Raw genomic sequence first — 11,981 nt, forward strand, 5'->3', positions numbered from 1 at the left:
TTGGTTACTTCTTCTACATTTTTGCTATTTTTCAAGCTATTAAGATATTCTCTAGCTGTCATGCTCACTTCTTTTCCATCTAGATGATCTTGGAATTTTTTGCTGCTTAAATTCATATCAGCATTGATAAGTAACGGCACACCTCCTTCCACATTAATTTTAGTTCCAAAGTCATACAATTGTACTCTGGATATCTCTTGACCATTGACTTTTATAAGATCAAACTCCTTATCTTGCTCTGCGAGAAGTTGGTGTTCTGTTTTGATTTCTTTTGTTAGAGTTTGTTTATCTTCATCAGATAGTGAGTTATTAGCTTTATCAACATTCAAGTGTTCAACAAGAAAGCCTTCTTCTCCTACTTTATAGCCAACAGATTCCACTGCTTTTTCTACAACTTCCATAAGCTGATCAACACTTTTTAACCCAGAAATAAATGCTGTATTACAATCAAAATAAGCATAATTATCACCAGTCCTATAAATAGCAACAACATGATCTCTCATTACTAAGTGAATAGCGAAATCTCTTTTAATCCCAACTATATAATTTGATAAATTGTCAAGTGTTTTATAACCCTGATTACACATTAAGCTGTAAGATAGGCTACATATATCAGAGCATAGTTGTTGTTCACAGTCTTTAAGTAATTTTCTAAAAGCAGAAAGTTCTCTTTCTTTCCTTTCAGATATTTGTTTACTAGGATCAGCTAAATCTTTCAAATTACTCAAAACAGATCTTTCTCCTTGTAAGAATAAAACTTGAGAAAAACTACGGGTAATTGGTACACATCTGCCACCAGCTTCAGGCTCTCCAAAAAAAGGCGAATACAGACCTTGTCTTACTGATTCAATAGAAGCATTTGAAAAGTTACTCAATACAAATTCTGATAAACGCGAAAATACTTCTTGTCGCTCTTCTTCAAAAATTTCTGTGCTCACTTTTGTTTTTGTTCTTCTCCTTTTACTGCGATTATCATGTGCTATACTGTCTAACTTCCTTTTAGAATTATTTTGCGCTTTTTCTTTTAATCTTTGAGAGCACCATTTATCTTTTGAAGTACGAGAGAAAGCCTCTTTACTTTCTTGTACTATTTTATTCCATTTTTTATCATTCACATCTTTATTACCTAAATCTTTTAACATAGTATCAAAGAAAGTCTTTGTATTATTTTTTGCTTTTTCCTTCCATGCTTTCAATTCTTCGTCATCTTTTGGCTGTTTTTTTAACTCTTTTAAACCTTTTAAGCTTTCAATTATTACATCACGTATCCTTCCACAACTTGAAAAAGACTTAAAATAAGTTTCTTGCTTATTTTCAACATTCATATCCAGTACATCAAACAATATATCTAAATAATAACAAACTTTTTTTGATCATGCTCCACTTAACATAGAAGATACATTACTGACTATCCCCTTGTCTTTTAAAAACTCTAAATAAGTTGTTTTTCCTCCGTTAATGTTTCTTTCTTTAGTAAGTGTAGTAACCAATTTCTCTAAAGCCTGAGGAGCGTTTGATCCTGCTCCACTTAACATAGAAGATACATTTATGTCTTTGTCTTTTAAAAACTCTAAATAAGTTGTTTGTTGTCCAGGTAAATTGGAATTCAGTAGAGTAACCAATTTCTCTAAAGCCTGAGGAGCGTTTGATCCTGCTCCACTTAACATAGAAGATACATTACTGATTATGCCCTTGTCTTTTAAAAACTCTAAATAAGTTTTTCCATTAATTGTCTTGTCAGTAAGTATTTCAATCAGTGATTCTAAAGCCTGAGGAGCGTCTGATCCTGCTCCACTTAACATAGAAGATACATTACTGATTATGCCCTTGCTTTTTAAAAACTGTAAGTAAGTTGTTTTTTTTCCGTTAATCTCTATTTTTTTATTAAGTGTTTTGATCAGTACCTCTAAAGCCTCAGGAGCGTTTGATCCTGCTCCGTGTAACATAGAAGATACATTACTGATTATGCCCTTGTCTTTTAAAAACTCTAAATAAGTTTTTCCATTAATTGTCTTGTCAGTAAGTATTTCAATCAGTAATTCTAAATCCTGAGGAGCGTCTGATCCTGCTCCATTTAACATAGAAGACACATTTATGCCCTTGTCTTTTAAAAACTCTAAATAAGTTTTTCCATTAATTGTCTTGCCAGTAAGTATATTAATCAGTGATTCTAAAGCCTGAGGAGCGTCTGATCCTGCTCCATTTAACATAGAAGATACATTACCAAGTGTAATACCACCACTCGTAAAGCTTTTTAGAAATTCGCTTTCTTTTCCTTTTTTATCAAATAACTTATCATACAATTTGTTAAAAGCACTAACAGCATCTTCTCCTACCCCTAATAACATACTTGATACGTAACTCTGAGTGCGTTTTTTCTCTAAAATTTCAAACTTATCAACTCCTTTGCCACATAAAAATACCTTAAGCTCTCTAAAGCGACGTGCTTCTTTTCTACCAACTATACCTCGAGCAAATGAATCTATTGAACTTATAAGCTCCTTATTTCTTCCAGTTACTCCATAAGTAAATTTTGTAGTTTCTCCTTCTTTTATGTTGTCTAAGTACTTTTTCACTCTTCCTTCATCAATACTCATCCCCTTCTCACTTTCTAACCAACGTAATGCTACTTCTCTATAATTGTTGTAATCATCTTTAGCTTCAGCTTTTATACTGCTTTCCAGTTCTTTTCTTTCGAGTTGCTTAACTGCAAATACTAGTTTTTCCAAAAATTCTTCTTTTAGGTTTTTAAGATCTTTTGCTTTGTACTTTTCTTTTTTATTCATAGGCTCTAATTTATTTAAGAATTCTTTCCTTATTTTCTCCGAATATTGATAAAATCTACCATTCTTACAAAGAAAATCTTGTAAAAAACCTCCTTTTTGCCGAGAATGAGTAATCTTCTCTGTTTCTCCTACAAAATCAAGTTCCTGCAGGTCAAGGCCTACAACAGAAACAACAAAATGTTCTACTTTTTTCCCCTTCTTATGCAGCTTTAAAAAAAAATTAAAGTGATCATTAATAGAAGTAAATATCCCTTTCTTACTACCTTCCCTTATATCTTTGTTTTTAGAATATATGCAACTACATTTGTCGTTATTATCAAAGCAAACGTAATTATTCTCACTAGCCCTAAGTTCTCTAATCTTTATCTTGTAATCCTCTTTATGTACTGAAAATGCCCTGTGAATGTAGAAAGTAAACAATTCTAAATTATACCTAACTCTAGGTACCATAGCTGCTACCCATTGAGATTTTGTATACTTTTCTATATTTTGTTCCGAAGTTCCATCTATGTTTGTAGATCTTCTATTTTGTTCACCACACCACTCAGAATAAACTTCCTTTGTAATACAGGTTCTCTCTTGATTCCCAGATTGTTCTAACCAATCAAACATTTTTTCTCGAAGCTTGTTGCAATAATCACCTGAATCTTTTTCAATAGTCTGCTTAAGTTCTTGCCTACTGGGTTGATTAACCGCAAATACCAATTTATCCAGAAATTCTTCTTTCAGTCCTTTTAGCTTTTCATAATTTTCTGCTACATCAAACAGAGGTTTTAATAGCCTTAAAATTTTTGCTTTTGTTCTTTTCTCAAGAGGCTCTAATAGCTTTTTAACTTCTCTTTTTGTGTTTTTTGAAGGAGACTCTAATAGCCTCTTAATCTTGCCTTTTCTTTCTAGTGAAAGATGCCTTAATTCTCGAAAAACTTCTCTTTTTGTTCTTAGCGAAAGAGGCTCTAGTAACTGTGAAACTTTTTCTCTTGCTTCTTGCGAAAATTTATATAGACCACGCTTCTTTTCGTCCGCGCACAAAAGATCTTTTAAGATTCCATACTTTTCTTCCTCCTTAATATTTATCTGATCAACTTCAATACCAGAATGCTCTGAAAACCAACTCTTTAATTTCCTTCCATCCTTGGTAGCAAAATCTGAATTAGTATAAATAACATTGTATTCTACTTTATTCCTTTCTTCGACATCTTGTTTAAGAAAAGAATGAAAGTACTTAACAATCGCAAACATCCCTTTCTCTTTTTCTTCTCCCTTAGGAAATAACGCACTACAATTAATATCATTATACCCTTCTTCTTGATCTATACGTTTGATCTGTACATTAATAGTTTTACTTTCACCTCCTTTATTTTTATAACGGATAGTTAAATCATCAAATTTACCAACCAAATCTTGACTTTCTTCAGTCGATATCTTGATATCTTTATATGTCCTTTTATGCACCTTAAACGCACGATGAGCGCATAATATCGAAACTTCCACTTGGTACGCGATTCCTGTAATGTCAAAAAAACTGTTACGATATTTTTCATCCTCCAAATCATAGTTTATCAAATCGCCAATTTCTTCTTCATGAGATTCATCTTCTTCCATCAGACCTTCCTCACGAAAATCAGTTTCCATTAGTTGATCCTTTGTCGAAGAAACATTTTCCATTGGCTGATATTTTCTTCCAAAATTTAAGTCGTTTCCAACCTTTGTTTTTACTGATGTAGGAGCTCCTAATACATCTTGTGCTGTCTTCTCCATTACCTTTTGCATAAGCTTTTTTACTTCATCCACATTTTCATCTTTAGCTTCTACAATCAATTCGTCATGAATTGTGAGAATTAATTCACCTAATTCCTTTTCTTTTAACTCTTTAGAAAGCTTTACCATTGCAAGTCTCATTATATCAGCACCAGTTCCTTGAATTCGTGCATTTACTGCAAACCTTCTTACATGTTCTTTGAGAGGAATAATTTTGCTATTTATGTATTCTGTATTTAATCTCCTGCCAGACTTAGTTTCTACGTACCCATATGCCCTTGCGTCAATTACTGCTTCTCTCATATAGGTCTTTATTTCTGGATAAGAGGAAAAGAAACTTTTCATGTATTCATCAGCTTCCTGAGTGGTAATTCCAAGTTTTATTGCAAGGCTATGTGCACTCATACCATATATAATTCCAAAATTGATAGTTTTTGCTTTTTGCCTGTCTTCATCTTTTACCTCTTCATTCTCTGATATGTTAAAAATTTTTCTTGCAGTGGTTTCATGAATATCTTTTCCTTCCTTAAAAGCTTCTTTAAGCTTTTCAACATTTGCGATTTCTGCAAGAATTCTCAATTCCATTTGCAAGTAATCAGCTGAAATTAGCTTATGCCCCTCTTCTGCAATAAATGCTTGTCTGACAAGATTTGCCTCCTTATCTCTGATGGGGATATTTTGTAAATTGGGATTACTTGAGCTAAGCCTTCCAATTGTAGTTCCAGTTGTTGAAAAATTTGCATGTATTCTGCCACTAGAACATGCCTTACATATGCCATCAATATTACTCTTTAATTTACTTAGAGACCGCCAACTTAAAACTTTACCTGCAATCTCTGTTCCTCTTCTTTCGCATTCCCTTAGAGTTCTGGAATCAGTTTCACGGTACCACAAACCATTAAGTCCAGTCCTATAAAGAAGTTTCATTCTATTAAATAAAACACCCTTTAGTTTTTCTGGTGACCCAATTTTAAATTTTACACCTGCTAATTTATATATTTCTTTTTCAAGCGTTTCTATCTGATTTTTCAATCTCTCAGATACCCCCTGCAGTTTTTGTGCATCTACTTTTACTCCTTTTTTTTCCATATTGATTATCACTTCCGTAAGAGGCTTATCTAATTCATCATAAATTTTACGAAGTGTTTCTGACTGCTTATCTAACCTAGGTTCTAGTTCATTGTGAATCTTTATTAAAGTTCCTGCCGAGAAAGTTTCTTCAATTCTGTTAAAATTACGTTCAACTATGTCTTGAAGACCGCATTTATTCTTCCTCGTGTTAAGACTATATGACATCACCTTTAGATCATCAACTGAGTCTAGCACGCTCTCTATCGCAGGAAAGGTTTTTATGACCTCTTTAATATCATAGACTATTACTTTTTTAACTTTACCTGAAGATAAAAGTCCATTAATTTCTTTGAGCGCATTTTGCTTGAATTTTTCATCTATATAATAAACTTCATCTTTGTTACAAGATAAAGAAACCTTATTATCTTTATAAATCGCAATTTTACCTCCAGATTTACAACTCCCAAAAAAATCCTCTAATTCTTGGGGGCTACATATAGACCATTGCTTTACAGCCTGTTCTTGACTAATCGCATCGTCCTCGGCAAGGTCTTGCTCCATAGAATTTTGTTCAGAGCAATTAAATTCATCATCTTCTATTAATTTCCGTCTCGCTGATTTCTTTTTTTTAGGATGATTTGGCTTACGAAATTTTTTACCAGATCCATCACGTAAACTGCCATCATATCCTAAATCTTCATTTTCTTTTGGTGTAGAAGTTGTAAAAGCTTGTTGATCAGATTCAATACTATCACTTCTCTTGTGTGGTGTAAAGACTACAGAAGGTAATAAGCTAACTCCAGAATCAGATTCACAAAATCTTACCCTATTAAGGCGATTCTCCTTACCTGGACTTCCTGGACTTATACGATTTCTTTTGCGCGTTGGAGAGTTTTCAATACTTTTGAGTGATGAAGATGATTGTTCAATAAAATGTTCTCCACGTAAAAAATGCTTGATTTTACTATCATAACATATTGTCTCTTGCCGCTTGTTACCCCATAACTAATTCTTTCGCTGATAATTTTTACTCAGTAGGTCCTTATTCGGCTCAATTGTACCAAATCCACACAGGTCAATTTTAATATCTGCTAAAGAAGCCAAAATAGGAATCTCTTCAATAAAGACATAATAATCTTGCCTCATAATAGCAGAAAGATACAACTCATACAATTTTTCACTTCCTTTTATTTGTTCGTACAGTTGATTTTTGTCAACAGTATTACATTCTTTAATTAGCAATCCAAGTTCCTCTTCTTTACCAATTAAATCTGACGGATTATCTATAAAATTTCTAAAAATTTGTTTTAATCTCTCTTTGAGACTCTGTGGCATAGAATTTTCTTTATCTTCAAGAGATTTAAATTGACTCAAAAATTTGCACCATTCTTCTCTCATCTCCTGTGCTTTTTCAGCTTTATATTTGCCTTCACAAAGAGTGCCAAACACAGCGTGAAAAAAACAATTGCCATCGCCTACTGTACTTTGTGATTTAACCCTGTAATTTTCCTCATTAGTTGGATTACTACTATCTTCAAGATTAGAATTAGCACTTTTTGCACAGATTTGATCTGAGCTTCCAGAATGAGGAGCCGTACCTCTCATGAATTCCTTTTGATAAAAATCATCTAATCCCGCTTGACACTCAGGTTTTAACTTAATAATTTGTGAATTCTTCACCTCTTCATCACAAGCAAATCCTTCATCATCAAAATCTATACAGTCCACTTCATCATCTAAATTCCCTTCTAAGTAAGTTTCATTGTTTGCCGCATCTGGTTCAAGATGTTGTGGAAAATCATCACTTAGCCCATCTAACATAACAGAAAAATCTTCTTCAACTCGATCCATTGAACTACTACTTTGTGGCGAAAGTTGCTGAGCTGCATTTCCAATTTTTACTCCATCTCTATCAGTTTGTTTGAGGAATGGTGCAATTTTGTGAGACAAAATATCAACGTCTTCTAGCTCTTTTTTAATATTTTTTAGTCCCGCTGTACCATCATAACTATTCACGCAAGAAAATTTGAACTTTTGATTTTCTCGATAATCAACGCGAAACTTTGGAGAATCGCCTGATGTAAGAGTAAATGTCAGTGATTTATTAGAACTCATCCCGCATTCATGTTGTTCTACGGATATAACTTCATCCCTCTTTAACGACTCGCACCTACTTTTTACAATATCGATAATATCCCCTAGCTTTACTTTTTCTTTAGCAGGAGCCTCATCTTGTTTATTCGACTTTCTTTTTCTTACAGCAAACCGTTGATCTACACTTGCTTCCCCAGAATCTTGCTGAGAGTCACCACCTAGCCTATCTGACCCTTTGCCTATAACAGTGGGATCTTTTTCAACTTGATCATTTGAACTACTACTTTGCGGTGAAGGTTGCTGATTATCTTGGTTTACACCTTTTTGTATATTTCCCCTTCTGCCTCTTATTATCTCTACCCGTAGATATCTTTTTTTATCAGCTTTTTCATTAATTTTTGGCTTTTTATTAGGTCCAGACCCAGCCAGTTCGCTCGATTTTCTTTTTCTTGCGGGAGCTCTATTATTAGACTTCTTGTGCGTGAAAGAATGTTGATCGACATTTGCTTTAGGTCTAGCTGCAGCTCTGGTGCTATATAGATGTACAGGCACTTTATGCTCAGCAGATTTCCGGCTTACTCTTGGTATCACTTCCTCCAACACTAAAACTTATCTACAGTATAGTAATCGGGAAAATCATTAAAGCAAGCATTTTTTTAAAAAGAACAATTATTTTAATTAGTATATATTTTCATATTCTTTATCATTAAATTAATGATAAAAATCATTTTAAAAACAACACCCGCGAGAACTAGTTTCTTTGGAATCGCTTGGACTACCAAGTGATACATACGAACTTTTTTATATGGTGATTTTATTATACGCTAAAACTAGCCATATTAGCCTACTTTAGCCACATTTAGATATGAACTAGTTTGCCTAACTTATTGCAACAATTTTGCGCTTTTATTTTCACAACGTAGCTTTTATTTAAATTGTTCTCACAAGGGTAGGTACTTTTTTGCGTTTTTAAAAAGTAGTCAATAAATAAATTTTTTGTGGCGTTGAAGAGAGTCATGTTTCCATTGGATCACATAATCTACTTCTACTGATCAAGCAGAGCAATCGCTCGTAATTTTCAGGAAGACATAAAAATCTTGACTTTTGTGTCAGGCATGTAATGATCAAAGTGTGTTTTAAACTGAGGTAAAATTATGAATTCAAGTGAGTTGCAAGAAATATTAAGTGCAATAGCAAAAGATGATTTAGATGCAAGTAATGTTATTGATAGAATAGAAAATCAGCTAGAAGAACAAGATTTTGACATAATACTTCCCAGTAGTGGAATGGATGTAAAGACTATTTTACTACACATTGCTGCTGAATATGGTCACTTAGAAATAGTTGAATGTCTTGTAGGTAAAAAAGATGTTGCTGTTGATTTACGAGATACGAATGATAACACTCCTCTACATCGTGCTGTTCTCAAGAATGACTCAAAGATAGTTGAATATCTTATAAAAAATCATGCTGATCCTAATGTAAAGAACAATCTCGGCTTTACCCCTTTATACCTTGCTGCTACTTATGGTTACTCATACATAGTTGAATATCTTGTAAAAAAAGGAGCTGCTCTTGGTATACGAGACAAGAAGGATAATACTCCTTTATATGCTGCTGTTTTAAATGGTCACTCAGGTATAGTTGAATATCTTGTAAAAAAAGGAGCTGATCCGAATATGAAGAACTATCGTAGAGCTACTCCTTTACATGCTGCTGCTGAATATGGTCACTTAAAAATAGTTGAATGTCTTGTAAAAAACAAAGCTGCTCCTGATGTACAGGACAGGGATGGCTATACTCCTTTACATTTAGCTGCTGCACGTGGTCACTTAGAAATAGTTAAATATTTTATCGAGAAAAAAGATGTTGCTCCTGATGTACAGTACCACTTTTGCTGTATTGCTTTACATACTGCTGCTGCAGGTAGTCACTTAAACATAGTTAAATATCTTGTAGAAAAAGGAGCTGATCCGAATATGAGGAACTATCGTAGTGCTACCCCCTTACATGCTGCTGCTGAACATGGTCACTTAGAAATAGTTAAATATCTTATAGAGGAAAAGAATGTTCCTCCTTGTGTGCAGGACAGTTATGGCTATACTCTTTTACATTTAGCTGCTACATGTGGTCACTTAGAAATAGTTGAGTATCTTGTAGGTAAAAAAAATGTCGCTGTTGATTTACGAGACACGAGTGACAATACTCCTTTACATTTAGCTGCTACATGTGGTCACTTAGAAATAGTTGAGTATCTTATAAAAAATAGAGCTGACTTTAATGTAAGGAATCGTAATAATAAAACTCCTTTAGATGCTGCTCATGAAAATGGTCGCTTAGATATAGTTAAGTATTTAAATGAAAAGAAGGTTGCCGCTGATGAAAAGAATAAAGCTCCTTTACATATGGCTGTTAAGAATAGCAAACATGATATAGTGCAAGCTACATCAAACGCGGAAGCCAAACATATTGCTAATAAAGTGGTAAAAATTGGTGTTTCTGTAGGAATAATAACCATGTTGATAGTAACTATTGGATGTGTTGCTGCGAATGTTGGATTAGTTATAGCTGTAACTGCTGCGTTAGCAGTTGGGACTGTTGCTGGTAGTATTACACATGTAGTATTGGAACCTAGCAATAAATTAAATAAAGTCAATATAAGCGAAAAAACATCTGCTTGCCAAGGCACATAAAATTTTTGACTTTGATATCGGTTATGTAATGATTAAAATATGGATCGTTAAGATGAGGTAAAATCATGGGCTTTGTTAAGTTGTTGGAATTATTAATAAGTGCTAAAAATAAGGGACATATGATTAACAGAATAAGAGGGGAGTTAGAAAGACAAGACAAAGACTTGGGAGATGTATATAAGGAGTGGCTTGGCAGTCAAGCGAACACAGAATACGCTTTTAGCAAGTTATATCCTTGGGAGGATATAGGTATAGCAGAGATATTGCTGCATATAGTTGCCCATATTGGTGCACTAGAGACAGTTAAGTATCTTGTAGAGAAAGAAAATGCTAACGTTAATGCAAAGGACTACTTAGGTTCCACTGCTTTACACTTTGCTGCTGAAAGTGGCCACTTAGGTGTAGTTGAATATTTTGTAAAAAACGGAGCTGACGTTAGTGCACGGGATAACGAAGGCCTAACTCCTTTGCTAGTTGCTACCAAAAATGGTCGCCACTGCATAATTAAATATTTTATAGATCAAACAAAAGTTGATACTAATATAGCATCATATTGTAATTGCACTATTTTACACTTTGCTGCTGAAAGTGGCATCTGTTTACGTTTGTTTAAATATTTTTTATGTAAAGGAGCCAAAGTTGATGCACGGGATAGGTGGGGTTTTACCCCTTTACATTTAGCTGCTGAAAGTAACCGTTTAGGTATAGTTAAGTATCTTATAAAGAACTTTACAGACGAAGAAGTTTACATTGATGCAAAGAATGATGATGACAATACCCCTTTACACCTTGCTGCTGAAAGTGGCCACTTAGAAATAGTTGAATATCTTGTAGGTGAAGGAGCTAACGTTAATGCACAGAATGATGAAGGACTAACTCCCGCAGGTATAGCTAATGAGAATGGTCATCTAGATATAGTTAAGTATTTTAGTAAAAAGCGTGGTGCTTCTGATGCAAAGAACAATTCTGATCCACACATAGCTGCTGAAAGGATCAAACTGGATGAAGTACAATCAAATAAGGCTGATATTGTGTTATCAGTATTCGATATAACATCCATTTTAAGATTGAATCAGATATCACTAAATGAGAAGGCCTAGTAATATGAATTTAATGTAAGAGGACAACGTCTACTGATACGTCTTGAAAGTAGATGATTTTTTGTGTAACTAACTGTGTTAGTGGTAAATTAAATATGGAAGAACTAAGGAAATATGGTTGTGAGCTGTAGTGGCGAGAGCTAAATGCAAACAATTCAATAACATGGGGTAGAAGTATGATACATCATAAGTGGTTAGAAGTATTAAGAACAATAAATTCTGACAATAATTTAAATAGGGATAACATAATTGAAAAAATAAAAGAGAAGTTAAAAGCAATAGATCTAGCCACGTATGAAAAGTGGGAAAATTTTAATTTTAATGTGAATTATCTGATAAACAATTGCACGGAGAGATATACTCTATTGCATATCGCTGCTGGAAATGGCTATATAAAGACAGTGAAGGCTCTGTTGGAAATAGGTGCAAAGGTTAATGTAGTAGATAGAGATGGGGTGACTCCATTACACTTAGCTGCC

At 33.8% G+C, this 11,981-nt stretch overlaps 2 protein-coding genes across 2 annotated transcripts; one reads left to right on the forward strand and one right to left on the reverse strand.

The window, feature by feature from the left end:
- Nucleotides 1-1,373: 1,373 nt before the first annotated feature.
- On the reverse strand, nt 1,374-8,727 carry LOC105556307. The gene is made up of 3 exons (XM_012003391.1): nt 8,667-8,727; nt 6,647-8,311; nt 1,374-6,553 (listed from the first exon to the last, which is right to left on the reverse strand). Exons 1-3 carry the CDS (start codon nt 8,725-8,727, stop codon nt 1,374-1,376), a joined length of 6,906 nt encoding a protein of 2,301 aa, XP_011858781.1.
- Nucleotides 8,728-8,863: 136 nt separating this feature from the next.
- On the forward strand, nt 8,864-11,975 carry LOC105556308 (ankyrin-1-like; the record flags this gene model as incomplete). The annotated part of the gene is made up of 4 exons (XM_012003392.1): nt 8,864-10,360; nt 10,483-11,501; nt 11,585-11,629; nt 11,741-11,975. Coding segments are annotated over exons 1-4 (2,796 nt in total), but the record flags the coding sequence as incomplete, so codon positions are not given.
- Nucleotides 11,976-11,981: the final 6 nt, after the last annotated feature.

Source organism: Vollenhovia emeryi, unplaced genomic scaffold (assembly GCF_000949405.1).
Source record: "Vollenhovia emeryi isolate VEMERY1.0 unplaced genomic scaffold, V.emery_V1.0 DF940124.1, whole genome shotgun sequence".
NCBI lineage: Eukaryota > Metazoa > Arthropoda > Insecta > Hymenoptera > Formicidae > Vollenhovia > Vollenhovia emeryi.